General features: G+C 55.1%; 1 protein-coding gene and 1 long non-coding RNA gene across 2 annotated transcripts in view; one reads left to right on the forward strand and one right to left on the reverse strand.

The window, feature by feature from the left end:
* LOC145530002 (uncharacterized) overlaps window positions 1-27,791 on the forward strand; it is a 1,493,464-nt gene that overhangs the window by 338,453 nt on the left and 1,127,220 nt on the right. The window contains exons 46-48 of the long non-coding RNA XR_014071397.1: window positions 5,328-5,439; window positions 12,982-13,093; window positions 20,616-20,727. This is a non-coding gene — a long non-coding RNA (uncharacterized LOC145530002). The remainder of the gene's footprint in view (window positions 1-5,327; window positions 5,440-12,981; window positions 13,094-20,615; window positions 20,728-27,791) is intronic.
* On the reverse strand, window positions 22,754-24,548 carry LOC145529991 (uncharacterized). Its single transcript, XM_081550769.1, has 3 exons — window positions 24,379-24,548; window positions 23,667-23,979; window positions 22,754-23,416 (listed from the first exon to the last, which is right to left on the reverse strand). Exons 1-3 carry the CDS (start codon window positions 24,511-24,513, stop codon window positions 22,788-22,790), a joined length of 1,077 nt encoding a protein of 358 aa, XP_081406895.1. The 5' UTR covers window positions 24,514-24,548; the 3' UTR covers window positions 22,754-22,787.

Genomic DNA, 27,791 nt, shown 5'->3' on the forward strand with positions numbered 1-27,791 from the left:
TTGACAGCGTCCACGGTGAGCCGACAGGGATGGAGGCGGCAGAGCCGACCGCTCCCCTGGACGTGGTGTTTCCGGCAAGGGCTCTGGGTCTCTGTCCAGAGCGGGGGCTCGTTCTTCCTGCAGGGGTGGGTGAGTCATCGTCGGCGTCTGGGTGTTGCGCGGGAGCCAGGGCAGGCTCTCCCTGCCGAGGCGGTGACTCCTCCTCTGCCTCGGGTTCTCCTGCCAAAGCCCGAGCAGGTACAGGTGCACGTGGAGGTGGAGGTTCTGGCTGAGGGGGTGGGACATCAGTGCCTGGGGCTGGGGGTCCTGCAGGCACGGAGATCCGATCTGCCCGGTGTGCTGGCCAGAACCCAGCTGGCCTGGTGTCTCTGCGAGGGCAAGTCTCGGTTCTCCATCTGCCCTCGGTGGATCCCTGGGTCCTGCACCTGGAGCCACCACCTCTGTAGGGACAGGTCTGGGAAGTGGAGCCTGGTTCCAGTTGGAGGCCAGTGGTAGAGCTGAGGGAGAAGCAAAGTTTGCCCACAGGCCAGCCTTGGCATGTGCGTATCCCGGGACAGAAAGCTTCCAAGAGATTCCCAAAGAATACCCAGGGTCGGATGTCTTTTGGGACTGAAGTGTGCAAGATGGGGGTGGGGGTGTGAGGCCAGCGCTTGCTGCAGGCCCAGCAGCATCTTTCGGGAACTCATCTCTGTGTAGCTCAGCACCCCCTCCCCACACACTCCCGTGCACCAGCCCCAGCGTCCTCACCTCTGTGCTCTGGCGTGCTGGGCTCCAGGTCCTCCTGCTGCCTCAGAGGCTGGGGTTCTCGGGACTCTGGGTCGGAGCCGGGTGTGCTGAGCTCCGTGGCAGCCTCAGACTGGGCCGCCGGGTGTATCCTGTGTGGTGTCTCGGCAGCAGGCCTTCCCCGCCTCCGCTTCGCCCCCGGTGGGGCTGATGCCTCCGTGGGCACGCTCACCTGGAGCCTGCACTGGGCCTCAGGGGCGGGGGGGTGGTGCTCCGACCCCTCCCTCCGGGAGGTGGACGGGGTGTCCCCGTCCTCGGCCTCATCACGTGGGAAGCTCTGCAACGACAGTGACCGTCAGCCAGCCATGCTGGGACTTTTCCAAGCTGGGCCTGGCCAGTGGAGCCGCTGCTTCTGCCTGCTCGAACTTCTCTTCCCAGAAGGGTCAGAGACGTGTGTCTGCTCAGATCCCCACCCGGGAGGAAAGAGACCCACCTGAGGGTGTGAGTCCAGCCTGGGCGGCCGGCGCTGCCCGCACTCTCCCCATCCCAGCCAGCCTGCTCTCCCCTGGGGTGTGGACACAACTTGCCCGCAGGCTTCTGACCCCACATCCGCCTGGGCTTCCTTGAGGGAGACACACCCCGAGAAACCCGCATCCACACACACAGGCAAAGGACCCGGTGTTTCCGGGTGGCATGGGAGAGGTGGGCTGGCCCGGCCTGGGGCTCCCCGTGTTACCTTTCTGTTTCTCCGGGCAAAGGGCCAGAGGCCTCTCGGGGGTGCCCTGAGCCAACGTCGACAGGGTGCCCACGCACACTGCCTGTGAGCTCTCCTGAGGCCCCGGCCTCTGGGCAGGGGCAAACAGCAGAACATCCTGGCAGCAAGTGATCTGGCTGGGGGCTCCTCTCCGCTCTGGAGGCCTGGATACCCGGGTTGCAGGTTCTGTTGGGTTCTGTTGCCGGCAGGTGACATCATTTCCTGGGGTTCGTGCTGAGGTCCCTTCCCCAAAACTTCCCAAGGGAATCTCTGGGTTTCTGACTGCTCGACCACCCCCCTTAGGCCATGTGCAGGCACAGTGACAGCCACACAGCCCAGCCCACAGCCCTGGGGAGGCCTGGGTGCAGCCAGGGCCTGAGCTCCGAGGACCCCGCTGCTCTCAGACCAGGCTCCTTCTTCTCATAAGTGGTGTGGCCCTGGACAAGCGTATGCCCCTCAGGGTTTCCCCAGTCTCTCCATCTGCAGAGTGGGGGTCATTCTCCCATCCTCTTCCTAGGTCTGTCGGCCTACGAGCAGCTCCATGCCTTTCCACCTGGGGCCGATATCACGTGGAGCTTGTGCGCTGAGACTTCAGAAAGAAAGACTCCATCCAGGGCTGACACAGCACAGAATGGGGCAGAACGAGGCCTGGATGCGCCGTGGTACCCAGGAAAAGGCACTCCCCCTCCTGAGTGTTTTGAGACCCCGCATCCAAGTTGGAGGCGCGAAAGGAAGACTCGAAGGTCTCCCTCTCTTATAGAAAAGAGTAGCCAACTTTCTGGTCCTCTGTTTCCATTGAGATTCTGTTCAAGTGTCCCAGCTCGGCTTCTGCGGGTGGCTGAGCTTCTAATGGCTCCCTGCGTTCTTGTCTTTTCCTCTCCAAAGCTTCTGTCCTTTTCCCCCTTCTGGGGTGGATGGGCGCTGTCATTGCTTCTACCTTCGAGACAGATTGATGAAAAGTCTGGACCGTCGACTCCTTTCCTCTCTTTGGTTCCGTGTCTCTCTCTGTCTGTGTCCCTCTCTTTTCCCTTCTCGATTCAGTCTGTGTCTTCCTCTTTCTCTCTCGTGTGTGGATGGATGGATGCTAGGAATGCACATGTATATGATTAGATGAGGGTTATGTTTTAGGGATAGGTTAGAGGGAGAGAAAGGCTTTAGGTCGGAGTTGGTCATGGGGGAAGGGTCAAGGGTGGTGGTGGTGTTTCTTGGAATCTGAGTGCTGTGCATTCTTCGTCTCTTTCCATATGAACCCCTTCTCAGATACACCACTTGCAAGGAGTCTCTCATGTTCCGTTTCCCATCTTTTGCATTTCTGAATGCTTAGCTTCTCTGTTGTGAAGAGGTTCCATTGGATGGAAACCCATTGGCGTACTTCGTTTTCCTCTTTCCCTTACTTGAAGAGACCCATTTCTACCTCCGCCCAGCAAATGGCAAGGAGACTCTGATGTTAAGGAGCCTTTGACCTACGCTTCTTTCTAGCTGTCTCATGACATCAGTCTTTAGGGTGAGGTTTTTTCCCGATATTGAGGTGGTGTGAGATCAAAACCAATAGTGTTCTTCAGATGTAGCTGTCTGGTTTTCCCATGGACATTTATTGAAGAGGCTTTCTTGTTCCCATTTGGATATTCTCCCCTTTTGTGTCAGAGATGAGTTGACCATGGATGCCGGGGTTTGTTTCTGGACCCTCAACTTTATTCCATCGATCTGGATCTGTGTGTGTTGTTGTATTCCCAATAGCATACTGTCCTGCTGCTGCCGCTGCACCTAAGTCACTTCAGTCGTGTCTGACTCTGCGCGACCCCATGGCCTGCAGCCTACCAGGCTCCTCCGTCCAGGGCGTTTTCCAGGCAAGAGTACTGGAGTGGGTCGCCATCGCCTTCTCCGATACTCTCCTGAGGATCCTAGTTTGGTCGTCTAATTTCCTTTCACACAACCTTGGATGTCCGTATCGGGGCTTTTTCGTCGGATTGTATTGACAATTTAGGCTCTTTTCTGTTTCCGTACCCCTTTTGCAATTCTTTGTTCGGTGCGAAAATGCATTGGCATTTTGGGAGGAATAGCATCGAAGCTGTGGATTGCCTTGTGGGGCTGTGACATCATTTTCCCAATAGGAATTCTTTCAAGCCCTGAGCACAGCTTCTCTTTCCAGTGGTTGGTGTGGGCTTGATCTTCCTTCTTCCATCTCTCGCCGTTTTGTGAGAACAGGTCCTTCCTTCCCTTCTGGGTTAGATGGACTCGTGGGTATCACTTCAGTGAATGGCATTGTCAGTGGGGGTGATAATTCCCTTCTCATTGGAAGACTTTGCTGTGAGTATTAGAAATGCAAGTGATTTCTCTTCCCCTTCCTCCCTGTCCATCTCTCAGAGCCACCGGGAAACAGAGGCCTCATCCAGGGTCACACAGGCCTGAGGGAGTGCAACTAGACTGTTGTTTCTTCAGGCCCTCAGTGCTGGACATCATCCGGGATACTCTGTGTGTGTCTTCCTCAGTCTGCTGTCCCTTCAGACCTTTCCCTAGTTTTCACAGGCTTGTCGTGTTGGTGTTCTTTGTCTGTTTGGAGACACATCCTTGAGAAGCTTTGTGTTTCCACTCATTCGTCTCGCGATGTATGACCTGTCTTTTGCTTTTGTAATGAGGTCTTTCCCACAGTAGATATCTTTGATTTTGCAAAGTCCACTGTATTCTCTGGGTTGTTTTGTGGGCTGCCTTTTTGTTTTGTGTGTGAAGACTCAAAGCACGTGTCCGGTTTCTGCTCATTGTTCTTCTAGATTTGTGACAAGTTTTCATGGAAACTTTGTCTAGGGATAACTGGAAGTGAACTCGGTGTAAGGTGTCAAGTCTCCATCTCCATTCATGTCATGCCCTGCAGTTTCCAATTCCCTGTTCCTGAGTGGTTTTGGAGACCTTGTGGGAAGTTTGGTTGCATCGGAGTTTGCGTTTCCACCTTGAGTAGATTCACACTGTTCTGCCCTCAGGGACACTGTCAAGGGGGAGTGAGGAGCAGCCTGCACTTCCAGCAGTGACCACACGGTGGGGCGAGTGCTGCTCTCCCCTCTGGGAGCCCCAGGCCACAGGCATCCCAGTGAGGAGCCAGCTCTGTGCTCAGCTGAAAGGAGTTAGTCTCTCAGGAGCCTCTGAGCCCTTGCCTTTGGATCACCCAGGGTGGGCATTTGCTGTGACAGAAAAAATTGCCCTGAATTCCATGGACGGAAGAGCCTGGCTGTGTAGAGTTCGTGAGTTGCCGTGAATCAGACACAACTGAGGACACAAAAATTCAATAGACTAAAACACTTTTTGGGGGTGGGGGGAGTGAAAGGGGGTGATGTGGGGGTTTTTGTCTTATATAATAGCCGAGGGAAATCTAGTTTAAACCTAAATTCACATAGATGGGAAAGGTATAGCTCTCCGTCACCCTATTTAAAAAAAAAAAAAAGTCTTAACTTTTCTGAAAGCTTATTTAGTAGCTTCCTTGAGCAGTTCATTGTGAAGGATTTTTTTTTTTCTGTGACATTGGCCTCATTAAAAAGTACGGTTTGCCTTTACTGGATAATTTTGTTCATTGGTTTGTTAGGGAATCTTGGTAATATTTGAGTTTCCTGGGGAGTATGGTCACATGACCTGGCCCTGGCCAATCGGTGCGTTCCACCTCCCTGGCCACTGTGATTGGCTCCGGACTGGGGCAGTGCCCAATCGGGGCCCGGGGCCGGGCCTCACGTTGGAAGCCAGGGGAAGACGAGCTCTCGTCCTGCTGGGGTAGGGGAAGGGGTGGGGCCGGGGGAGGTCAGGCTCCAGCAGTGGGAGGGGCTTGAGGTCCGCCTGCGGCAGTTGGTGACCTTCCTGCTCCCCTCAGGGCAGAGCCGCCGGCCTGAGAATGAGGGCGCTGCTGAGCCCAGGGGCTGGGATGGCCCGCTGCTGCTGTGGTCCCAGAGCTCCACCCGAGACCTGAGGGAGGCCGTCTGCCCGTGAGTCCTCTCCCGCTTGTCTGTCAGCTTGTTTGAACCATGCTGGGTTTTCTGCCCAGCTGGCTAAGGGGAGTCCCTGGAAATGCAAGGGTGTGGGTTTTGGCAGACTTCAGGGAAGACATGCCAGATGAGCCTGGGAGACTCCAGCTTAATCTGGATTCAGGAGATATCTCTTCGGGCCAGCTAGTAATTGTAGGATAAGCCTAATGAGTCTTCACAGGATGAAGAGAGTAACGTGCCAAGGTAGCAATCGATGTCCTCATTCGAGAGGATGAAGCTGGTGCTCAGAGAAGGGGGGAACTTGGCCAGAGCAAGGAGGTGTGCACCCAGACAGAACCCCCAGATCCGGCCATTTGAGCTCAGGGAGGCCACTGGTGTGGCTTGTCCCTGTGGCAGGGGCCGAGGCACACAGCCCACCCTGATTCCTGCGGGGGCCTGACTTGGGAAGTGCCATCTGGTAGCTTTGAGACTCACCAAACCAAATTGCACTGGAGAGAGGAAGGACACCTTCCTTCATCCACCCCCACCCCCGCCGGATTCCCACATACCCTGACCCCTTTCTCTTGATTTCGGAGCCATTTCCAGAGTCCCGCTCATATGACCTCATTCGAAGTGCACTGTGGACGAGCTGCCATCTGCAGCTGCTACCACAGCAGCCAAGGGCTTTAGCTCCCGAGTACCTCCCTTCCTTTGGAACTTGGGGGCCCTCTACTCCCCACTTGCACACCACAGACCTTTGCTGAGGATTGTGGGGACCCTCACTCAGTTTGCAGCACGTTGTAGCCATCCCTGTCCTCTCAATACCTCCCTTGCCACTCAGCTTGTGAGCCCCTTTGGAGCAGCGTGGCCCACCTGGCTGCAACGGAAGAGACACAGCTGACAGTGAAACAACAGCTTAGATCTGACAGCCGGAAAGCTCTGTCAAAAGGGACCTCCCTCTTCACACCGTAGAGGCTGTAGGAGCCGCCAGGCTTTCGGAACCAGTGCTGGGGCCAAAATGACCCCACAGCCGTTTTCCTTCCTGGGGAGGGTTCTAGCTCGAGTGGGAATGGCTCAAGTCTCCTAAGGTTCTGAAAGCCCACTGTGTGCAGATTCACGGTACACAGAGAGGAGAAGGTGGAGTCCTGCCCTGGAGGTGGTCACAGCTCACGGATGAGCCAGGCAGGCAGGCAGGCAGGCAGGCAGGGCATGAGAACACCTGAGCTGCCTTCATGAGTGAATGGTGTGGGAGCAGAGGAAGAGAAGCCGGTCTGCTCCCTCATGTGGTGCCCAGGGCAGGTTGTCCCCAGAGGAAACCCTTACGACGGTGAGGACTCTCACTGCTGTTTCCCAAGGGGTTCCGTCGGTGCGTGTCTTCCCCGGAGCGGTCAGGCCGTCTCTAAAGTACACTGGCCATGGGCATTGCCTCTCCTTGGAACTTCCCACGTGTTTCTCTTTTTTATGGAACAGTGATTTTTCTAGAGGGGTTCTGGGCCACAAGGTTGTTGGGTCATTTTCTAGCCTTCTGTCGTGAAGAACGCTTTCCTGGGCGTTGGGGTGGTTTGTTGTTCCAGCTCCCTTTCTTGGCTTCTTTTGGGAGCTGGTGCAACAAGAGGAGCTCAGCCTCTGCCTTCTGGCTGAGATGTCACCCTTCAAACAGCAATGCCTGCCTGGAGATAATGTTGGCATTTGCCAAAAGGGCTTCGTTTGGCACATGATATCTTGAAAGGACGTACACCGTCCTGTCAGCTATCAAAGGCTAGTTCAAATGACATAAAAACGAGAACTCTCCAATGGAGACTTACAGTAGGTGGAGAGTCCGAAAGAAACTCCTTCAGTCATTTCACTGAGAGTCATTGATTGGGGACACCAAGAATATAGGAAGGAATGCAGAAAGAAAAGATGAAATTGTGTTCAGGATCGGGGGGAGGGATGAACAGGGCGTGCTTGCCTTGAATCCAGGCTTTGTTGGGGGGTGGGGCATAAAGATCAAACGGGTCTGAAACCACAAAGTGGTGATGGTAACACAGTATCACCAGAGTTACACAACAGTGTTCCCAAATTGCAACAATGATGAAAAAGTTTACTAACTTAACCAACAAGTTCCCAACTTAACCAACAAAAATACAGGAAACCATACAAAAAATAAAACATCACCAGAAAGGTGGAAACAAACCAAATGCAAAGCAGTTCAGGGGAAAGGAACTCCATGTCCCCTGGGGGCAGACCGAGTTGACAGCGTCCACGGTGAGCCGACAGGGATGGAGGCGGCAGAGCCGACCGCTCCCCTGGACGTGGTGTTTCCGGCAAGGGCTCTGGGTCTCTGTCCAGAGCGGGGGCTCGTTCTTCCTGCAGGGGTGGGTGAGTCATCGTCGGCGTCTGGGTGTTGCGCGGGAGCCAGGGCAGGCTCTCCCTGCCGAGGCGGTGACTCCTCCTCTGCCTCGGGTTCTCCTGCCAAAGCCCGAGCAGGTACAGGTGCACGTGGAGGTGGAGGTTCTGGCTGAGGGGGTGGGACATCAGTGCCTGGGGCTGGGGGTCCTGCAGGCACGGAGATCCGATCTGCCCGGTGTGCTGGCCAGAACCCAGCTGGCCTGGTGTCTCTGCGAGGGCAAGTCTCGGTTCTCCATCTGCCCTCGGTGGATCCCTGGGTCCTGCACCTGGAGCCACCACCTCTGTAGGGACAGGTCTGGGAAGTGGAGCCTGGTTCCAGTTGGAGGCCAGTGGTAGAGCTGAGGGAGAAGCAAAGTTTGCCCACAGGCCAGCCTTGGCATGTGCGTATCCCGGGACAGAAAGCTTCCAAGAGATTCCCAAAGAATACCCAGGGTCGGATGTCTTTTGGGACTGAAGTGTGCAAGATGGGGGTGGGGGTGTGAGGCCAGCGCTTGCTGCAGGCCCAGCAGCATCTTTCGGGAACTCATCTCTGTGTAGCTCAGCACCCCCTCCCCACACACTCCCGTGCACCAGCCCCAGCGTCCTCACCTCTGTGCTCTGGCGTGCTGGGCTCCAGGTCCTCCTGCTGCCTCAGAGGCTGGGGTTCTCGGGACTCTGGGTCGGAGCCGGGTGTGCTGAGCTCCGTGGCAGCCTCAGACTGGGCCGCCGGGTGTATCCTGTGTGGTGTCTCGGCAGCAGGCCTTCCCCGCCTCCGCTTCGCCCCCGGTGGGGCTGATGCCTCCGTGGGCACGCTCACCTGGAGCCTGCACTGGGCCTCAGGGGCGGGGGGGTGGTGCTCCGACCCCTCCCTCCGGGAGGTGGACGGGGTGTCCCCGTCCTCGGCCTCATCACGTGGGAAGCTCTGCAACGACAGTGACCGTCAGCCAGCCATGCTGGGACTTTTCCAAGCTGGGCCTGGCCAGTGGAGCCGCTGCTTCTGCCTGCTCGAACTTCTCTTCCCAGAAGGGTCAGAGACGTGTGTCTGCTCAGATCCCCACCCGGGAGGAAAGAGACCCACCTGAGGGTGTGAGTCCAGCCTGGGCGGCCGGTGCTGCCCGCACTCTCCCCATCCCAGCCAGCTTGCTCTCCCCTGGGGTGTGGACACAACTTGCCCGCAGGCTTCTGACCCCACATCCGCCTGGGCTTCCTTGAGGGAGACACACCCCGAAAAACCCGCATCCACACACACAGGCAAAGGACCCGGTGTTTCCGGGTGGCATGGGAGAGGTGGGCTGGCCCGGCCTGGGGCTCCCCGTGTTACCTTTCTGTTTCTCCGGGCAAAGGGCCAGAGGCCTCTCGGGGGTGCCCTGAGCCAACGTCGACAGGGTGCCCACGCACACTGCCTGTGAGCTCTCCTGAGGCCCCGGCCTCTGGGCAGGGGCAAACAGCAGAACATCCTGGCAGCAAGTGATCTGGCTGGGGGCTCCTCTCCGCTCTGGAGGCCTGGATACCCGGGTTGCGGGTTCTGTTGGGTTCTGTTGCCGGCAGGTGACATCATTTCCTGGGGTTCGTGCTGAGGTCCCTTCCCCAAAACTTCCCAAGGGAATCTCTGGGTTTCTGACTGCTCGACCACCCCCCTTAGGCCATGTGCAGGCACAGTGACAGCCACACAGCCCAGCCCACAGCCCTGGGGAGGCCTGGGTGCAGCCAGGGCCTGAGCTCCGAGGACCCCGCTGCTCTCAGACCAGGCTCCTTCTTCTCATAAGTGGTGTGGCCCTGGACAAGCGTATGCCCCTCAGGGTTTCCCCAGTCTCTCCATCTGCAGAGTGGGGGTCATTCTCCCATCCTCTTCCTAGGTCTGTCGGCCTACGAGCAGCTCCATGCCTTTCCACCTGGGGCCGATATCACGTGGAGCTTGTGCGCTGAGACTTCAGAAAGAAAGACTCCATCCAGGGCTGACACAGCACAGAATGGGGCAGAACGAGGCCTGGATGCGCCGTGGTACCCAGGAAAAGGCACTCCCCCTCCTGAGTGTTTTGAGACCCCGCATCCAAGTTGGAGGACCAAAAGGAAGACTCGAAGGTCTCCCTCTCTTATAGAAAAGAGTAGCCAACTTTCTGGTCCTCTGTTTCCATTGAGATTCTGTTCAAGTGTCCCAGCTCGGCTTCTGCGGGTGGCTGAGCTTCTAATGGCTCCCTGCGTTCTTGTCTTTTCCTCTCCAAAGCTTCTGTCCTTTTCCCCCTTCTGGGGTGGATGGGCGCTGTCATTACTTCTACCTTCGAGACAGATTGATGAAACGTCTGGACCATCGACTCCATTCCTCTCTTTGGTTCCGTGTCTCTCTCTGTCTGTGTCCCTCTCTTTTCCCTTCTTGATTCAGTCTGTGTCTTCCTCTTTCTCTCTCGTGTGAGGATGGATGGATGCTAGGAATGCACATGTATGTGATTAGATGAGGGTTATGTTTTAGGGATAGGTTAGAGGGAGAGAAAGGCTTTAGGTCGGAGTTGGTCATGGGGGAAGGGTCAAGGGTGGTGGTGGTGTTTCTTGGAATCTGAGTGCTGTGCATTCTTCGTCTCTTTCCATATGAACCCCTTCTCAGATACACCACTTGCAAGGAGTCTCTCATGTTCCGTTTCCTATCTTTTGCATTTCTGAATGCTTAGCTTCTCTGTTGTGAAGAGGTTCCATTGGATGGAAACCCATTGGCGTACTTCGTTTTCCTCTTTCCCTTACTTGAAGAGACCCATTTCTACCTCCGCCCAGCAAATGGCAAGGAGACTCTGATGTTAAGGAGCCTTTGACCTACGCTTCTTTCTAGCTGTCTCATGACATCAGTCTTTAGGGTGAGGTTTTTCCCCGATATTGAGGTGGTGTGAGATCAAAACCAATAGCGTTCTTCAGATGTAGCTGTCTGGTTTTCCCATGGACATTTATTGAAGAGGCTTTCTTGTTCCCATTTCGATATTCTCCCCTTTTGTGTCAGAGATGAGTTGACCATGGATGCCGGGGTTTGTTTCTGGACCCTCAACTTTATTCCATCGATCTGGATCTGTGTGTGTTGTTGTATTCCCAATAGCATACTGTCCTGCTGCTGCCGCTGCGCCTAAGTCACTTCAGTCGTGTCTGACTCTGCGCGACCCCATGGCCTGCAGCCTACCAGGCTCCTCCGTCCAGGGCGTTTTCCAGGCAAGAGTACTGGAGTGGGTCGCCATCGCCTTCTCCGATACTCTCCTGAGGATCCTAGTTTGGTCGTCTAATTTCCTTTCACACAACCTTGGATGTCCGTATCGGGGCTTTTTCGTCGGATTGTATTGACAATTTAGGCTCTTTTCTGTTTCCGTACCCCTTTTGCAATTCTTTGTTCGGTGCGAAAATGCATTGGCATTTTGGGAGGAATAGCATCGAAGCTGTGGATTGCCTTGTGGGGCTGTGACATCATTTTCCCAATAGGAATTCTTTCAAGCCCTGAGCACAGCTTCTCTTTCCAGTGGTTGGTGTGGGCTTGATCTTCCTTCTTCCATCTCTCGCCGTTTTGTGAGAACAGGTCCTTCCTTCCCTTCTGGGTTAGATGGACTCGTGGGTATCACTTCAGTGAATGGCATTGTCAGTGGGGGTGATAATTCCCTTCTCATTGGAAGACTTTGCTGTGAGTATTAGAAATGCAAGTGATTTCTCTTCCCCTTCCTCCCTGTCCATCTCTCAGAGCCACCGGGAAACAGAGGCCTCATCCAGGGTCACACAGGCCTGAGGGAGTGCAACTAGACTGTTGTTTCTTCAGGCCCTCAGTGCTGGACATCATCCGGGATACTCTGTGTGTGTCTTCCTCAGTCTGCTGTCCCTTCAGACCTTTCCCTAGTTTTCACAGGCTTGTCGTGTTGGTGTTCTTTGTCTGTTTGGAGACACATCCTTGAGAAGCTTTGTGTTTCCACTCATTCGTCTCGCGATGTATGACCTGTCTTTTGCTTTTGTAATGAGGTCTTTCCCACAGTAGATATCTTTGATTTTGCAAAGTCCACTGTATTCTCTGGGTTGTTTTGTGGGCTGCCTTTTTGTTTTGTGTGTGAAGACTCAAAGCACGTGTCCGGTTTCTGCTCATTGTTCTTCTAGATTTGTGACAAGTTTTCATGGAAACTTTGTCTAGGGATAACTGGAAGTGAACTCGGTGTAAGGTGTCAAGTCTCCATCTCCATTCATGTCATGCCCTGCAGTTTCCAATTCCCTGTTCCTGAGTGGTTTTGGAGACCTCGTGGGAAGTTTGGTTGCATCGGAGTTTGCGTTTCCACCTTGAGTAGATTCACACTGTTCTGCCCTCAGGGACACTGTCAAGGGGGAGTGAGGAGCAGCCTGCACTTCCAGCAGTGACCACACGGTGGGGCGAGTGCTGCTCTCCCCTCTGGGAGCCCCAGGCCACAGGCATCCCAGTGAGGAGCCAGCTCTGTGCTCGGCTGAAAGGAGTTAGACTCTCAGGAGCCTCTGAGCCCTTGCCTTTGGATCACCCAGGGTGGGCATTTGCTGTGACAGAAAAAAATTGCCCTGAATTCCATGGACGGAAGAGCCTGGCTGTGTAGAGTTCGTGAGTTGCCGTGAATCAGACACAACTGAGGACACAAAAATTCAATAGACTAAAACACTTTTTGGGGGTGGGGGGAGTGAAAGGGGGTGATGTGGGGTTTTTTGTCTTATATAATAGCCGAGGGAAATCTAGTTTAAACCTAAATTCACATAGATGGGAAAGGTATAGCTCTCCGTCACCCTATTAAAAAAAAAAAAAACGTCTTAACTTTTCTGAAAGCTTATTTAGTAGCTTCCTTGAGCAGTTCATTGTGAAGGATTTTTTTTTTTTTTCTGTGACATTGGCCTCATTAAAAAGTACGGTTTGCCTTTACTGGATAATTTTGTTCATTGGTTTGTTAGGGAATCTTGGTAAGGTTTGAGTTTCCTGGGGAGTATGGTCACATGACCTGGCCCTGGCCAATCGGTGCGTTCCACCTCCCTGGCCACTGTGATTGGCTCCGGACTGGGGCAGTGCCCAATCGGGGCCCGGGGCCGGGCCTCACGTTGGAAGCCAGGGGAAGACGAGCTCTCGTCCTGCTGGGGTAGGGGAAGGGGTGGGGCCGGGGGAGGTCAGGCTCCAGCAGTGGGAGGGGCTTGAGGTCCGCCTGCGGCAGTTGGTGACCTTCCTGCTCCCCTCAGGGCAGAGCCGCCGGCCTGAGAATGAGGGCGCTGCTGAGCCCAGGGGCTGAGATGGCCCGCTGCTGCTGTGGTCCCAGAGCTCCACCAGAGACCTGAGGGAGGCCGTCTGCCCGTGAGTCCTCTCCCGCTTGTCTGTCAGCTTGTTTGAACCATGCTGGGTTTTCTGCCCAGCTGGCTAAGGGGAGTCCCTGGAAATGCAAGGGTGTGGGTTTTGGCAGACTTCAGGGAAGACATGCCAGATGAGCCTGGGAGACTCCAGCTTAATCTGGATTCAGGAGATATCTCTTCGGGCCAGCTAGTAATTGTAGGATAAGCCTAATGAGTCTTCACAGGATGAAGGGAGTAACGTGCCAAGGTAGCAATCGATGTCCTCATTCGAGAGGATGAAGCTGGTGCTCAGAGAAGGGGGGAACTTGGCCAGAGCAAGGAGGTGTGCACCCAGACAGAACCCCCAGATCCGGCCATTTGAGCTCAGGGAGGCCACTGGTGTGGCTTGTCCCTGTAGCAGGCGCCGAGGCACGCAGCCCACCCTGATTCCTGCGGGGGCCTGACTTGGGAAGTGCCATCTGGTAGCTTTGAGACTCACCAAACCAAATTGCACTGGAGAGAGGAAGGACACCTTCCTTCATCCACCCCCCACCCCCGCCGGATTCCCACATACCCTGACCCCTTTCTCTTGATTTCGGAGCCATTTCCAGAGTCCCGCTCATATGACCTCATTCGAAGTGCACTGTGGACGAGCTGCCATCTGCAGCTGCTACCACAGCAGCCAAGGGCTTTAGCTCCCGAGTACCTCCCTTCCTTTGGAACTTGGGGGCCCTCTACTCCCCACTTGCACACCACAGACCTTTGCTGAGGATTGTGGGGACCCTCACTCAGTTTGCAGCACGTTGTAGCCATCCCTGTCCTCTCAATACCTCCCTTGCCACTCAGCTTGTGATCCCCTTTGGAGCAGCGTGGCCCACCTGGCTGCAACGGAAGAGACACAGCTGACAGTGAAACAACAGCTTAGATCTGACAGCTGGAAAGCTCTGTCAAAAGGGACCTCCCTCTTCACACCGTAGAGGCTGTAGGAGCCGCCAGGCTTTCGGAACCAGTGCTGGGGCCAAAATGACTCCACAGCCGTTTTCCTTCCTGGGGAGGGTTCTGGCTCGAGTGGGAATGGCTCAAGTCTCCTAAGGTTCTGAAAGCCCACTGTGTGCAGATTCACGGTACACAGAGAGGAGAAGGTGGAGTCCTGCCCTGGAGGTGGTCACAGCTCACGGATGAGCCAGGCAGGCAGGCAGGCAGGCAGGGCATGAGAACACCTGAGCTGCCTTCATGAGTGAATGGTGTGGGGGCAGAGGAAGAGAAGCCGGTCTGCTCCCTCATGTGGTGCCCAGGGCAGGTTGTCCCCAGAGGAAACCCTTACGACGGTGAGGACTCTCACTGCTGTTTCCCAAGGGGTTCCGTCGGTGCGTGTCTTCCCCGGAGCGGTCAGGCCGTCTCTAAAGTACACTGGCCATGGGCATTGCCTCTCCTTGGAACTTCCCACGTGTTTCTCTTTTTTATGGAACAGTGATTTTTCTAGAGGGGTTCTGGGCCACAAGGTTGTTGGGTCATTTTCTAGCCTTCTGTCGTGAAGAACGCTTTCCTGGGCGTTGGGGTGGTTTGTTGTTCCAGCTCCCTTTCTTGGCTTCTTTTGGGAGCTGGTGCAACAAGAGGAGCTCAGCCTCTGCCTTCTGGCTGAGATGTCACCCTTCAAACAGCAATGCCTGCCTGGAGATAATGATGGCATTTGCCAAAAGGGCTTCGTTTGGCACATGATATCTTGAAAGGACGTACACCGTCCTGTCAGCTATCAAAGGCTAGTTCAAATGACATAAAAATGAGAACTCTCCAATGGAGTCTTACAGTAGGTGGAGAGTCTGAAAGAAACTCCTTCAGTCATTTCACTGAGAGTCATTGATTGGGGACACCAAGAATATAGGAAGGAATGCAGAAAGAAAAGATGAAATTGTGTTCAGGATCGGGGGGAGGGATGAACAGGGCGTGCTTGCCTTGAATCCAGGCTTTGTTGGGGGGTGGGGCATAAAGATCAAACGGGTCTGAAACCACAAAGTGGTGATGGTAACACAGTATCACCAGTTACACAAGAGTGTTCCCAAATTGCAACAATGATGAAAAAGTTTACTAATCCCAACTTAACCAACAAAAATACAGGAAACCATACAAAAAATAAAACATCACCAGAAAGGTGGAAACAAACCAAATGCAAAGCAGTTCAGGGGAAAGGAACTCCATGTCCCCTGGGGGCAGACCGAGTTGACAGCGTCCACGGTGAGCCGACAGGGATGGAGGCGGCAGAGCCGACCGCTCCCCTGGACGTGGTGTTTCCGGCAAGGGCTCTGGGTCTCTGTCCAGAGCGGGGGCTCGTTCTTCCTGCAGGGGTGGGTGAGTCATCGTCGGCGTCTGGGTGTTGCGCGGGAGCCAGGGCAGGCTCTCCCTGCCGAGGCGGTGACTCCTCCTCTGCCTCGGGTTCTCCTGCCAAAGCCCGAGCAGGTACAGGTGCACGTGGAGGTGGAGGTTCTGGCTGAGGGGGTGGGACATCAGTGCCTGCGGCTGGGGGTCCTGCAGGCACGGAGATCCGATCTGCCCGGTGTGCTGGCCAGAACCCAGCTGGCCTGGTGTCTCTGCGAGGGCAAGTCTCGGTTCTCCATCTGCCCTCGGTGGATCCCTGGGTCCTGCACCTGGAGCCACCACCTCTGTAGGGACAGGTCTGGGAAGTGGAGCCTGGTTCCAGTTGGAGGCCAGTGCTAGAGCTGAGGGAGAAGCAAAGTTTGCCCACAGGCCAGCCTTGGCATGTGCGTATCCCGGGACAGAAAGCTTCCAAGAGATTCCCAAAGAATACCCAGGGTCGGATGTCTTTTGGGACTGAAGTGTGCAAGATGGGGGTGGGGGTGTGAGGCCAGCGCTTGCTGCAGGCCCAGCAGCATCTTTCGGGAACTCGTCCCTGTGTAGCTCAGCACCCCCTCCCCACACACTCCCGTGCACCAGCCCCAGCGTCCTCACCTCTGTGCTCTGGCGTGCTGGGCTCCAGGTCCTCCTGCTGCCTCAGAGGCTGGGGTTCTCGGGACTCTGGGTCGGAGCCGGGTGTGCTGAGCTCCGTGGCAGCCTCAGACTGGGCCGCCGGGTGTATCCTGTGTGGTGTCTCGGCAGCAGGCCTTCCCCGCCTCCGCTTCGCCCCCGGTGGGGCTGATGCCTCCGTGGGCACGCTCACCTGGAGCCTGCACTGGGCCTCAGGGGCGGGGGGGTGGTGCTCCGACCCCTCCCTCCGGGAGGTGGACGGGGTGTCCCCGTCCTCGGCCTCATCACGTGGGAAGCTCTGCAACGACAGTGACCGTCAGCCAGCCATGCTGGGACTTTTCCAAGCTGGGCCTGGCCAGTGGAGCCGCTGCTTCTGCCTGCTCGAACTTCTCTTCCCAGAAGGGTCAGAGACGTGTGTCTGCTCAGATCCCCACCCGGGACGAAAGAGACCCACCTGAGGGTGTGAGGCCAGCCTGGGCGGCCGGCGCTGCCCGCACTCTCCCCATCCCAGCCAGCCTGCTCTCCCCTGGGGTGTGGACACAACTTGCCCGCAGGCTTCTGACCCCACATCCGCCTGGGCTTCCTTGAGGGAGACACACCCCGAGAAACCCGCATCCACACACACAGGCAAAGGACCCGGTGTTTCCGGGTGGCATGGGAGAGGTGGGCTGGCCCGGCCTGGGGCTCCCCGTGTTACCTTTCTGTTTCTCCGGGCAAAGGGCCAGAGGCCTCTCGGGGGTGCCCTGAGCCAACGTTGACAGGGTGCCCACGCACACTGCCTGTGAGCTCTCCTGAGGCCCCGGCCTCTGGGCAGGGGCAAACAGCAGAACATCCTGGCAGCAAGTGATCTGGCTGGGGGCTCCTCTCCGCTCTGGAGGCCTGGATACCCGGGTTGCGGGTTCTGTTGGGTTCTGTTGCCGGCAGGTGACATCATTTCCTGGGGTTCGTGCTGAGGTCCCTTCCCCAAAACTTCCCAAGGGAATCTCTGGGTTTCTGACTGCTCGACCACCCCCCTTAGGCCATGTGCAGGCACAGTGACAGCCACACAGCCCAGCCCACAGCCCTGGGGAGGCCTGGGTGCAGCCAGGGCCTGAGCTCCGAGGACCCCGCTGCTCTCAGACCAGGCTCCTTCTTCTCATAAGTGGTGTGGCCCTGGACAAGCGTATGCCCCTCAGGGTTTCCCCAGTCTCTCCATCTGCAGAGTGGGGGTCATTCTCCCATCTGCTTCCTAGGTCTGTCGGCCTACGAGCAGCTCCATGCCTTTCCACCTGGGGCCGATATCACGTGGAGCTTGTGCGCTGAGACTTCAGAAAGAAAGACTCCATCCAGGGCTGACACAGCACAGAATGGGGCAGAACGAGGCCTGGATGCGCCGTGGTACCCAGGAAAAGGCACTCCCCCTCCTGAGTGTTTTGAGACCCCGCATCCAAGTTGGAGGACCGAAAGGAAGACTCGAAGGTCTCCCTCTCTTATAGAAAAGAGTAGCCAACTTTCTGGTCCTCTGTTTCCATTGAGATTCTGTTCAAGTGTCCCAGCTCGGCTTCTGCAGGTGGCTGAGCTTCTAATGGCTCCCTGCGTTCTTGTCTTTTCCTCTCCAAAGCTTCTGTCCTTTTCCCCCTTCTGGGGTGGATGGGCGCTGTCATTACTTCTACCTTCGAGACAGATTGATGAAACGTCTGGACCATCGACTCCATTCCTCTCTTTGGTTCCGTGTCTCTCTCTGGCTGTGTCCCTCTCTTTTCCCTTCTTGATTCAGTCTGTGTCTTCCTCTTTCTCTCTCGTGTGAGGATGGATGGATGCTAGGAATGCACATGTATGTGATTAGATGAGGGTTATGTTTTAGGGATAGGTTAGAGGGAGAGAAAGGCTTTAGGTCGGAGTTGGTCATGGGGGAAGGGTCAAGGGTGGTGGTGGTGTTTCTTGGAATCTGAGTGCTGTGCGTTCTTCGTCTCTTTCCATATGAACCCCTTCTCAGATACACCACTTGCAAGGAGTCTCTCATGTTCCGTTTCCTATCTTTTGCATTTCTGAATGCTTAGCTTCTCTGTTGTGAAGAGGTTCCATTGGATGGAAACCCATTGGCGTACTTCGTTTTCCTCTTTCCCTTACTTGAAGAGACCCATTTCTACCTCCGCCCAGCAAATGGCAAGGAGACTCTGATGTTAAGGAGCCTTTGACCTACGCTTCTTTCTAGCTGTCTCATGACATCAGTCTTTAGGGTGAGGTTTTTTCCCGATATTGAGGTGGTGTGAGATCAAAACCAATAGCGTTCTTCAGATGTAGCTGTCTGGTTTTCCCATGGACATTTATTGAAGAGGCTTTCTTGTTCCCATTTGGATATTCTCCCCTTTTCTGTCAGAGATGAGTTGACCATGGATGCCGGGGTTTGTTTCTGGACCCTCAACTTTATTCCATCGATCTGGATCTGTGTGTGTTGTTGTATTCCCAATAGCATACTGTCCTGCTGCTGCCGCTGCGCCTAAGTCACTTCAGTCGTGTCTGACTCTGCGCGACCCCATGGCCTGCAGCCTACCAGGCTCCTCCGTCCAGGGCGTTTTCCAGGCAAGAGTACTGGAGTGGGTCGCCATCGCCTTCTCCGATACTCTCCTGAGGATCCTAGTTTGGTCGTCTAATTTCCTTTCACACAACCTTGGATGTCCGTATCGGGGCTTTTTCGTCGGATTGTATTGACAATTTAGGCTCTTTTCTGTTTCCGTACCCCTTTTGCAATTCTTTGTTCGGTGCGAAAATGCATTGGCATTTTGGGAGGAATAGCATCGAAGCTGTGGATTGCCTTGTGGGGCTGTGACATCATTTTCCCAATAGGAATTCTTTCAAGCCCTGAGCACAGCTTCTCTTTCCAGTGGTTGGTGTGGGCTTGATCTTCCTTCTTCCATCTCTCGCCGTTTTGTGAGAACAGGTCCTTCCTTCCCTTCTGGGTTAGATGGACTCGTGGGTATCACTTCAGTGAATGGCATTGTCAGTGGGGGTGATAATTCCCTTCTCATTGGAAGACTTTGCTGTGAGTATTAGAAATGCAAGTGATTTCTCTTCCCCTTCCTCCCTGTCCATCTCTCAGAGCCACCGGGAAACAGAGGCCTCATCCAGGGTCACACAGGCCTGAGGGAGTGCAACTAGACTGTTGTTTCTTCAGGCCCTCAGTGCTGGACATCATCCGGGATACTCTGTGTGTGTCTTCCTCAGTCTGCTGTCCCTTCAGACCTTTCCCTAGTTTTCACAGGCTTGTCGTGTTGGTGTTCTTTGTCTGTTTGGAGACACATCCTTGAGAAGCTTTGTGTTTCCACTCATTCGTCTCGCGATGTATGACCTGTCTTTTGCTTTTGTAATGAGGTCTTTCCCACAGTAGATATCTTTGATTTTGCAAAGTCCACTGTATTCTCTGGGTTGTTTTGTGGGCTGCCTTTTTGTTTTGTGTGTGAAGACTCAAAGCACGTGTCCGGTTTCTGCTCATTGTTCTTCTAGATTTGTGACAAGTTTTCATGGAAACTTTGTCTAGGGATAACTGGAAGTGAACTCGGTGTAAGGTGTCAAGTCTCCATCTCCATTCATGTCATGCCCTGCAGTTTCCAATTCCCTGTTCCTGAGTGGTTTTGGAGACCTCGTGGGAAGTTTGGTTGCATCGGAGTTTGCGTTTCCACCTTGAGTAGATTCACACTGTTCTGCCCTCAGGGACACTGTCAAGGGGGAGTGAGGAGCAGCCTGCACTTCCAGCAGTGACCACACGGTGGGGCGAGTGCTGCTCTCCCCTCTGGGAGCCCCAGGCCACAGGCATCCCAGTGAGGAGCCAGCTCTGTGCTCGGCTGAAAGGAGTTAGACTCTCAGGAGCCTCTGAGCCCTTGCCTTTGGATCACCCAGGGTGGGCATTTGCTGTGACAGAAAAAAATTGCCCTGAATTCCATGGACGGAAGAGCCTGGCTGTGTAGAGTTCGTGAGTTGCCGTGAATCAGACACAACTGAGGACACAAAAATTCAATAGACTAAAACACTTTTTGGGGGTGGGGGGAGTGAAAGGGGGTGATGTGGGGTTTTTTGTCTTATATAATAGCCGAGGGAAATCTAGTTTAAACCTAAATTCACATAGATGGGAAAGGTATAGCTCTCCGTCACCCTATTAAAAAAAAAAAAACGTCTTAACTTTTCTGAAAGCTTATTTAGTAGCTTCCTTGAGCAGTTCATTGTGAAGGATTTTTTTTTTTTTTCTGTGACATTGGCCTCATTAAAAAGTACGGTTTGCCTTTACTGGATAATTTTGTTCATTGGTTTGTTAGGGAATCTTGGTAAGGTTTGAGTTTCCTGGGGAGTATGGTCACATGACCTGGCCCTGGCCAATCGGTGCGTTCCACCTCCCTGGCCACTGTGATTGGCTCCGGACTGGGGCAGTGCCCAATCGGGGCCCGGGGCCGGGCCTCACGTTGGAAGCCAGGGGAAGACGAGCTCTCGTCCTGCTGGGGTAGGGGAAGGGGTGGGGCCGGGGGAGGTCAGGCTCCAGCAGTGGGAGGGGCTTGAGGTCCGCCTGCGGCAGTTGGTGACCTTCCTGCTCCCCTCAGGGCAGAGCCGCCGGCCTGAGAATGAGGGCGCTGCTGAGCCCAGGGTCTGAGATGGCCCGCTGCTGCTGTGGTCCCAGAGCTCCACCAGAGACCTGAGGGAGGTTGTCTGCCCGTGAGTCCTCTCCCGCTTGTCTGTCAGCTTGTTTGAACCATGCTGGGTTTTCTGCCCAGCTGGCTAAGGGGAGTCCCTGGAAATGCAATGGTGTGGGTTTTGGCAGACTTCAGGGAAGACATGCCAGATGAGCCTGGGAGACTCCAGCTTAATCTGGATTCAGGAGATATCTCTTCGGGCCAGCTAGTAATTGTAGGATAAGCCTAATGAGTCTTCACAGGATGAAGGGAGTAACGTGCCAAGGTAGCAATCGATGTCCTCATTCGAGAGGATGAAGCTGGTGCTCAGAGAAGGGGGGAACTTGGCCAGAGCAAGGAGGTGTGCACCCAGACAGAACCCCCAGATCCGGCCATTTGAGCTCAGGGAGGCCACTGGTGTGGCTTGTCCCTGTAGCAGGCGCTGAGGCACGCAGCCCACCCTGATTCCTGCGGGGGCCTGACTTGGGAAGTGCCATCTGGTAGCTTTGAGACTCACCAAACCAAATTGCACTGGAGAGAGGAAGGACACCTTCCTTCATCCACCCCCCACCCCCGCCGGATTCCCACATACCCTGACCCCTTTCTCTTGATTTCGGAGCCATTTCCAGAGTCCCGCTCATATGACCTCATTCGAAGTGCACTGTGGACGAGCTGCCATCTGCAGCTGCTACCACAGCAGCCAAGGGCTTTAGCTCCCGAGTACCTCCCTTCCTTTGGAACTTGGGGGCCCTCTACTCCCCACTTGCACACCACCGACCTTTGCTGAGGATTGTGGGGACCCTCACTCAGTTTGCAGCACGTTGTAGCCATCCCTGTCCTCTCAATACCTCCCTTGCCACTCAGCTTGTGAGCCCCTTTGGAGCAGCGTGGCCCACCTGGCTGCAACGGAAGAGACACAGCTGACAGTGAAACAACAGCTTAGATCTGACAGCCGGAAAGCTCTGTCAAAAGGGACCTCCCTCTTCACACCGTAGAGGCTGTAGGAGCCGCCAGGCTTTCGGAACCAGTGCTGGGGCCAAAATGACTCCACAGCCGTTTTCCTTCCTGGGGAGGGTTCTGGCTCGAGTGGGAATGGCTCAAGTCTCCTAAGGTTCTGAAAGCCCACTGTGTGCAGATTCACGGTACACAGAGAGGAGAAGGTGGAGTCCTGCCCTGGAGGTGGTCACAGCTCACGGATGAGCCAGGCAGGCAGGCAGGCAGGCAGGGCATGAGAACACCTGAGCTGCCTTCATGAGTGAATGGTGTGGGGGCAGAGGAAGAGAAGCCGGTCTGCTCCCTCATGTGGTGCCCAGGGCAGGTTGTCCCCAGAGGAAACCCTTACGACGGTGAGGACTCTCACTGCTGTTTCCCAAGGGGTTCCGTCGGTGCGTGTCTTCCCCGGAGCGGTCAGGCCGTCTCTAAAGTACACTGGCCATGGGCATTGCCTCTCCTTGGAACTTCCCACGTGTTTCTCTTTTTTATGGAACAGTGATTTTTCTAGAGGGGTTCTGGGCCACAAGGTTGTTGGGTCATTTTCTAGCCTTCTGTCGTGAAGAACGCTTTCCTGGGCGTTGGGGTGGTTTGTTGTTCCAGCTCCCTTTCTTGGCTTCTTTTGGGAGCTGGTGCAACAAGAGGAGCTCAGCCTCTGCCTTCTGGCTGAGATGTCACCCTTCAAACAGCAATGCCTGCCTGGAGATAATGATGGCATTTGCCAAAAGGGCTTCGTTTGGCACATGATATCTTGAAAGGACGTACACCGTCCTGTCAGCTATCAAAGGCTAGTTCAAATGACATAAAAATGAGAACTCTCCAATGGAGTCTTACAGTAGGTGGAGAGTCTGAAAGAAACTCCTTCAGTCATTTCACTGAGAGTCATTGATTGGGGACACCAAGAATATAGGAAGGAATGCAGAAAGAAAAGATGAAATTGTGTTCAGGATCGGGGGGAGGGATGAACAGGGCGTGCTTGCCTTGAATCCAGGCTTTGTTGGGGGGTGGGGCATAAAGATCAAACGGGTCTGAAACCACAAAGTGGTGATGGTAACACAGTATCACCAGTTACACAAGAGTGTTCCCAAATTGCAACAATGATGAAAAAGTTTACTAATCCCAACTTAACCAACAAAAATACAGGAAACCATACAAAAAATAAAACATCACCAGAAAGGTGGAAACAAACCAAATGCAAAGCAGTTCAGGGGAAAGGAACTCCATGTCCCCTGGGGGCAGACCGAGTTGACAGCGTCCACGGTGAGCCGACAGGGATGGAGGCGGCAGAGCCGACCGCTCCCCTGGACGTGGTGTTTCCGGCAAGGGCTCTGGGTCTCTGTCCAGAGCGGGGGCTCGTTCTTCCTGCAGGGGTGGGTGAGTCATCGTCGGCGTCTGGGTGTTGCGCGGGAGCCAGGGCAGGCTCTCCCTGCCGAGGCGGTGACTCCTCCTCTGCCTCGGGTTCTCCTGCCAAAGCCCGAGCAGGTACAGGTGCACGTGGAGGTGGAGGTTCTGGCTGAGGGGGTGGGACATCAGTGCCTGGGGCTGGGGGTCCTGCAGGCACGGAGATCCGATCTGCCCGGTGTGCTGGCCAGAACCCAGCTGGCCTGGTGTCTCTGCGAGGGCAAGTCTCGGTTCTCCATCTGCCCTCGGTGGATCCCTGGGTCCTGCACCTGGAGCCACCACCTCTGTAGGGACAGGTCTGGGAAGTGGAGCCTGGTTCCAGTTGGAGGCCAGTGCTAGAGCTGGGGGAGAAGCAAAGTTTGCCCACAGGCCAGCCTTGGCATGTGCGTATCCCGGGACAGAAAGCTTCCAAGAGATTCCCAAAGAATACCCAGGGTCGGATGTCTTTTGGGACTGAAGTGTGCAAGAAGGGGGTGGGGGTGTGAGGCCTGCGCTTGCTGCAGGCCCAGCAGCATCTTTCGGGGACTCGTCCCTGTGTAGCTCAGCACCCCCTCCCCACACACTCCCGTGCACCAGCCCCAGCGTCCTCACCTCTGTGCTCTGGCGTGCTGGGCTCCAGGTCCTCCTGCTGCCTCAGAGGCTGGGGTTCTCGGGACTCTGGGTCGGAGCCGGGTGTGCTGAGCTCCGTGGCAGCCTCAGACTGGGCCGCCGGGTGTATCCTGTGTGGTGTCTCGGCAGCAGGCCTTCCCCGCCTCCGCTTCGCCCCCGGTGGGGCTGATGCCTCCGTGGGCACGCTCACCTGGAGCCTGCACTGGGCCTCAGGGGCGGGGGGGTGGTGCTCCGACCCCTCCCTCCGGGAGGTGGACGGGGTGTCCCCGTCCTCGGCCTCATCACGTGGGAAGCTCTGCAACGACAGTGACCGTCAGCCAGCCATGCTGGGACTTTTCCGAGCTGGGCCTGGCCAGTGGAGCCGCTGCTTCTGCCTGCTCGAACTTCTCTTCCCAGAAGGGTCAGAGACGTGTGTCTGCTCAGATCCCCACCCGGGACGAAAGAGACCCACCTGAGGGTGTGAGGCCAGCCTGGGCGGCCGGCGCTGCCCGCACTCTCCCCATCCCAGCCAGCCTGCTCTCCCCTGGGGTGTGGACACAACTTGCCCGCAGGCTTCTGACCCCACATCCGCCTGGGCTTCCTTGAGGGAGACACACCCCGAGAAACCCGCATCCACACACACAGGCAAAGGACCCGGTGTTTCCGGGTGGCATGGGAGAGGTGGGCTGGCCCGGCCTGGGGCTCCCCGTGTTACCTTTCTGTTTCTCCGGGCAAAGGGCCAGAGGCCTCTCGGGGGTGCCCTGAGCCAACGTCGACAGGGTGCCCACGCACACTGCCTGTGAGCTCTCCTGAGGCCCCGGCCTCTGGGCAGGGGCAAACAGCAGAACATCCTGGCAGCAAGTGATCTGGCTGGGGGCTCCTCTCCGCTCTGGAGGCCTGGATACACGGGTTGCGGGTTCTGTTGGGTTCTGTTGCCGGCAGGTGACATCATTTCCTGGGGTTCGTGCTGAGGTCCCTTCCCCAAAACTTCCCAAGGGAATCTCTGGGTTTCTGACTGCTCGACCACCCCCCTTAGGCCATGTGCAGGCACAGTGACAGCCACACAGCCCAGCCCACAGCCCTGGGGAGGCCTGGGTGCAGCCAGGGCCTGAGCTCCGAGGACCCCGCTGCTCTCAGACCAGGCTCCTTCTTCTCATAAGTGGTGTGGCCCTGGACAAGCGTATGCCCCTCAGGGTTTCCCCAGTCTCTCCATCTGGAGAGTGGGGGTCATTCTCCCATCTGCTTCCTAGGTCTGTCGGCCTACGAGCAGCTCCATGCCTTTCCACCTGGGGCCGATATCACGTGGAGCTTGTGCGCTGAGACTTCAGAAAGAAAGACTCCATCCAGGGCTGACACAGCACAGAATGGGGCAGAACGAGGCCTGGATGCGCCGTGGTACCCAGGAAAAGGCACTCCCCCTCCTGAGTGTTTTGAGACCCCGCATCCAAGTTGGAGGCGCGAAAGGAAGACTCGAAGGTCTCCCTCTCTTATAGAAAAGAGTAGCCAACTTTCTGGTCCTCTGTTTCCATTGAGATTCTGTTCAAGTGTCCCAGCTCGGCTTCTGCGGGTGGCTGAGCTTCTAATGGCTCCCTGCGTTCTTGTCTTTTCCTCTCCAAACCTTCCGTCCTTTTCCCCCTTCTGGGGTGGATGGGCGCTGTCATTGCTTCTACCTTCGAGACAGATTGATGAAAAGTCTGGACCGTCGACTCCTTTCCTCTCTTTGGTTCCGTGTCTCTCTCTGTCTGTGTCCCTCTCTTTTCCCTTCTCGATTCAGTCTGTGTCTTCCTCTTTCTCTCTCGTGTGTGGATGGATGGATGCTAGGAATGCACATGTATATGATTAGATGAGGGTTATGTTTTAGGGATAGGTTAGAGGGAGAGAAAGGCTTTAGGTCGGAGTTGGTCATGGGGGAAGGGTCAAGGGTGGTGGTGGTGTTTCTTGGAATCTGAGTGCTGTGCATTCTTCGTCTCTTTCCATATGAACCCCTTCTCAGATACACCACTTGCAAGGAGTCTCTCATGTTCCGTTTCCCATCTTTTGCATTTCTGAATGCTTAGCTTCTCTGTTGTGAAGAGGTTCCATTGGATGGAAACCCATTGGCGTACTTCGTTTTCCTCTTTCCCTTACTTGAAGAGACCCATTTCTACCTCCGCCCAGCAAATGGCAAGGAGACTCTGATGTTAAGGAGCCTTTGACCTACGCTTCTTTCTAGCTGTCTCATGACATCAGTCTTTAGGGTGAGGTTTTTCCCCGATATTGAGGTGGTGTGAGATCAAAACCAATAGCATTCTTCAGATGTAGCTGTCTGGTTTTCCCATGGACATTTATTGAAGAGGCTTTCTCGTTCCCATTTGGATATTCTCCCCTTTTGTGTCAGAGATGAGTTGACCATGGATGCCGGGGTTTGTTTCTGGACCCTCAACTTTATTCCATCGATCTGGATCTGTGTGTGTTGTTGTATTCCCAATAGCATACTGTCCTGCTGCTGCCGCTGCGGCTAAGTCACTTCAGTCGTGTCTGACTCTGCGCGACCCCATGGCCTGCAGCCTACCAGGCTCCTCCGTCCAGGGCGTTTTCCAGGCAAGAGTACTGGAGTGGGTCGCCATCGCCTTCTCCGATACTCTCCTGAGGATCCTAGTTTGGTCGTCTAATTTCCTTTCACACAACCTTGGATGTCCGTATCGGGGCTTTTTCGTCGGATTGTATTGACAATTTAGGCTCTTTTCTGTTTCCGTACCCCTTTTGCAATTCTTTGTTCGGTGCGAAAATGCATTGGCATTTTGGGAGGAATAGCATCGAAGCTGTGGATTGCCTTGTGGGGCTGTGACATCATTTTCCCAATAGGAATTCTTTCAAGCCCTGAGCACAGCTTCTCTTTCCAGTGGTTGGTGTGGGCTTGATCTTCCTTCTTCCATCTCTCGCCGTTTTGTGAGAACAGGTCCTTCCTTCCCTTCTGGGTTAGATGGACTCGTGGGTATCACTTCAGTGAATGGCATTGTCAGTGGGGGTGATAATTCCCTTCTCATTGGAAGACTTTGCTGTGAGTATTAGAAATGCAAGTGATTTCTCTTCCCCTTCCTCCCTGTCCATCTCTCAGAGCCACCGGGAAACAGAGGCCTCATCCAGGGTCACACAGGCCTGAGGGAGTGCAACTAGACTGTTGTTTCTTCAGGCCCTCAGTGCTGGACATCATCCGGGATACTCTGTGTGTGTCTTCCTCAGTCTGCTGTCCCTTCAGACCTTTCCCTAGTTTTCACAGGCTTGTCGTGTTGGTGTTCTTTGTCTGTTTGGAGACACATCCTTGAGAAGCTTTGTGTTTCCACTCATTCGTCTCGCGATGTATGACCTGTCTTTTGCTTTTGTAATGAGGTCTTTCCCACAGTAGATATCTTTGATTTTGCAAAGTCCACTGTATTCTCTGGGTTGTTTTGTGGGCTGCCTTTTTGTTTTGTGTGTGAAGACTCAAAGCACGTGTCCGGTTTCTGCTCATTGTTCTTCTAGATTTGTGACAAGTTTTCATGGAAACTTTGTCTAGGGATAACTGGAAGTGAACTCGGTGTAAGGTGTCAAGTCTCCATCTCCATTCATGTCATGCCCTGCAGTTTCCAATTCCCTGTTCCTGAGTGGTTTTGGAGACCTTGTGGGAAGTTTGGTTGCATCGGAGTTTGCGTTTCCACCTTGAGTAGATTCACACTGTTCTGCCCTCAGGGACACTGTCAAGGGGGAGTGAGGAGCAGCCTGCACTTCCAGCAGTGACCACACGGTGGGGCGAGTGCTGCTCTCCCCTCTGGGAGCCCCAGGCCACAGGCATCCCAGTGAGGAGCCAGCTCTGTGCTCAGCTGAAAGGAGTTAGTCTCTCAGGAGCCTCTGAGCCCTTGCCTTTGGATCACCCAGGGTGGGCATTTGCTGTGACAGAAAAAAATTGCCCTGAATTCCATGGACGGAAGAGCCTGGCTGTGTAGAGTTCGTGAGTTGCCGTGAATCAGACACAACTGAGGACACAAAAATTCAATAGACTAAAACACTTTTTGGGGGTGGGGGGAGTGAAAGGGGGTGATGTGGGGGTTTTTGTCTTATATAATAGCCGAGGGAAATCTAGTTTAAACCTAAATTCACATAGATGGGAAA

The sequence above is a fragment of the Giraffa tippelskirchi genome, chromosome 12 (assembly GCF_054371585.1).
Source record: "Giraffa tippelskirchi isolate mGirTip1 chromosome 12, T2T-mGirTip1v1.2.pri, whole genome shotgun sequence".
In the NCBI taxonomy this organism is placed as follows: Eukaryota; Metazoa; Chordata; class Mammalia; order Artiodactyla; family Giraffidae; genus Giraffa; species Giraffa tippelskirchi.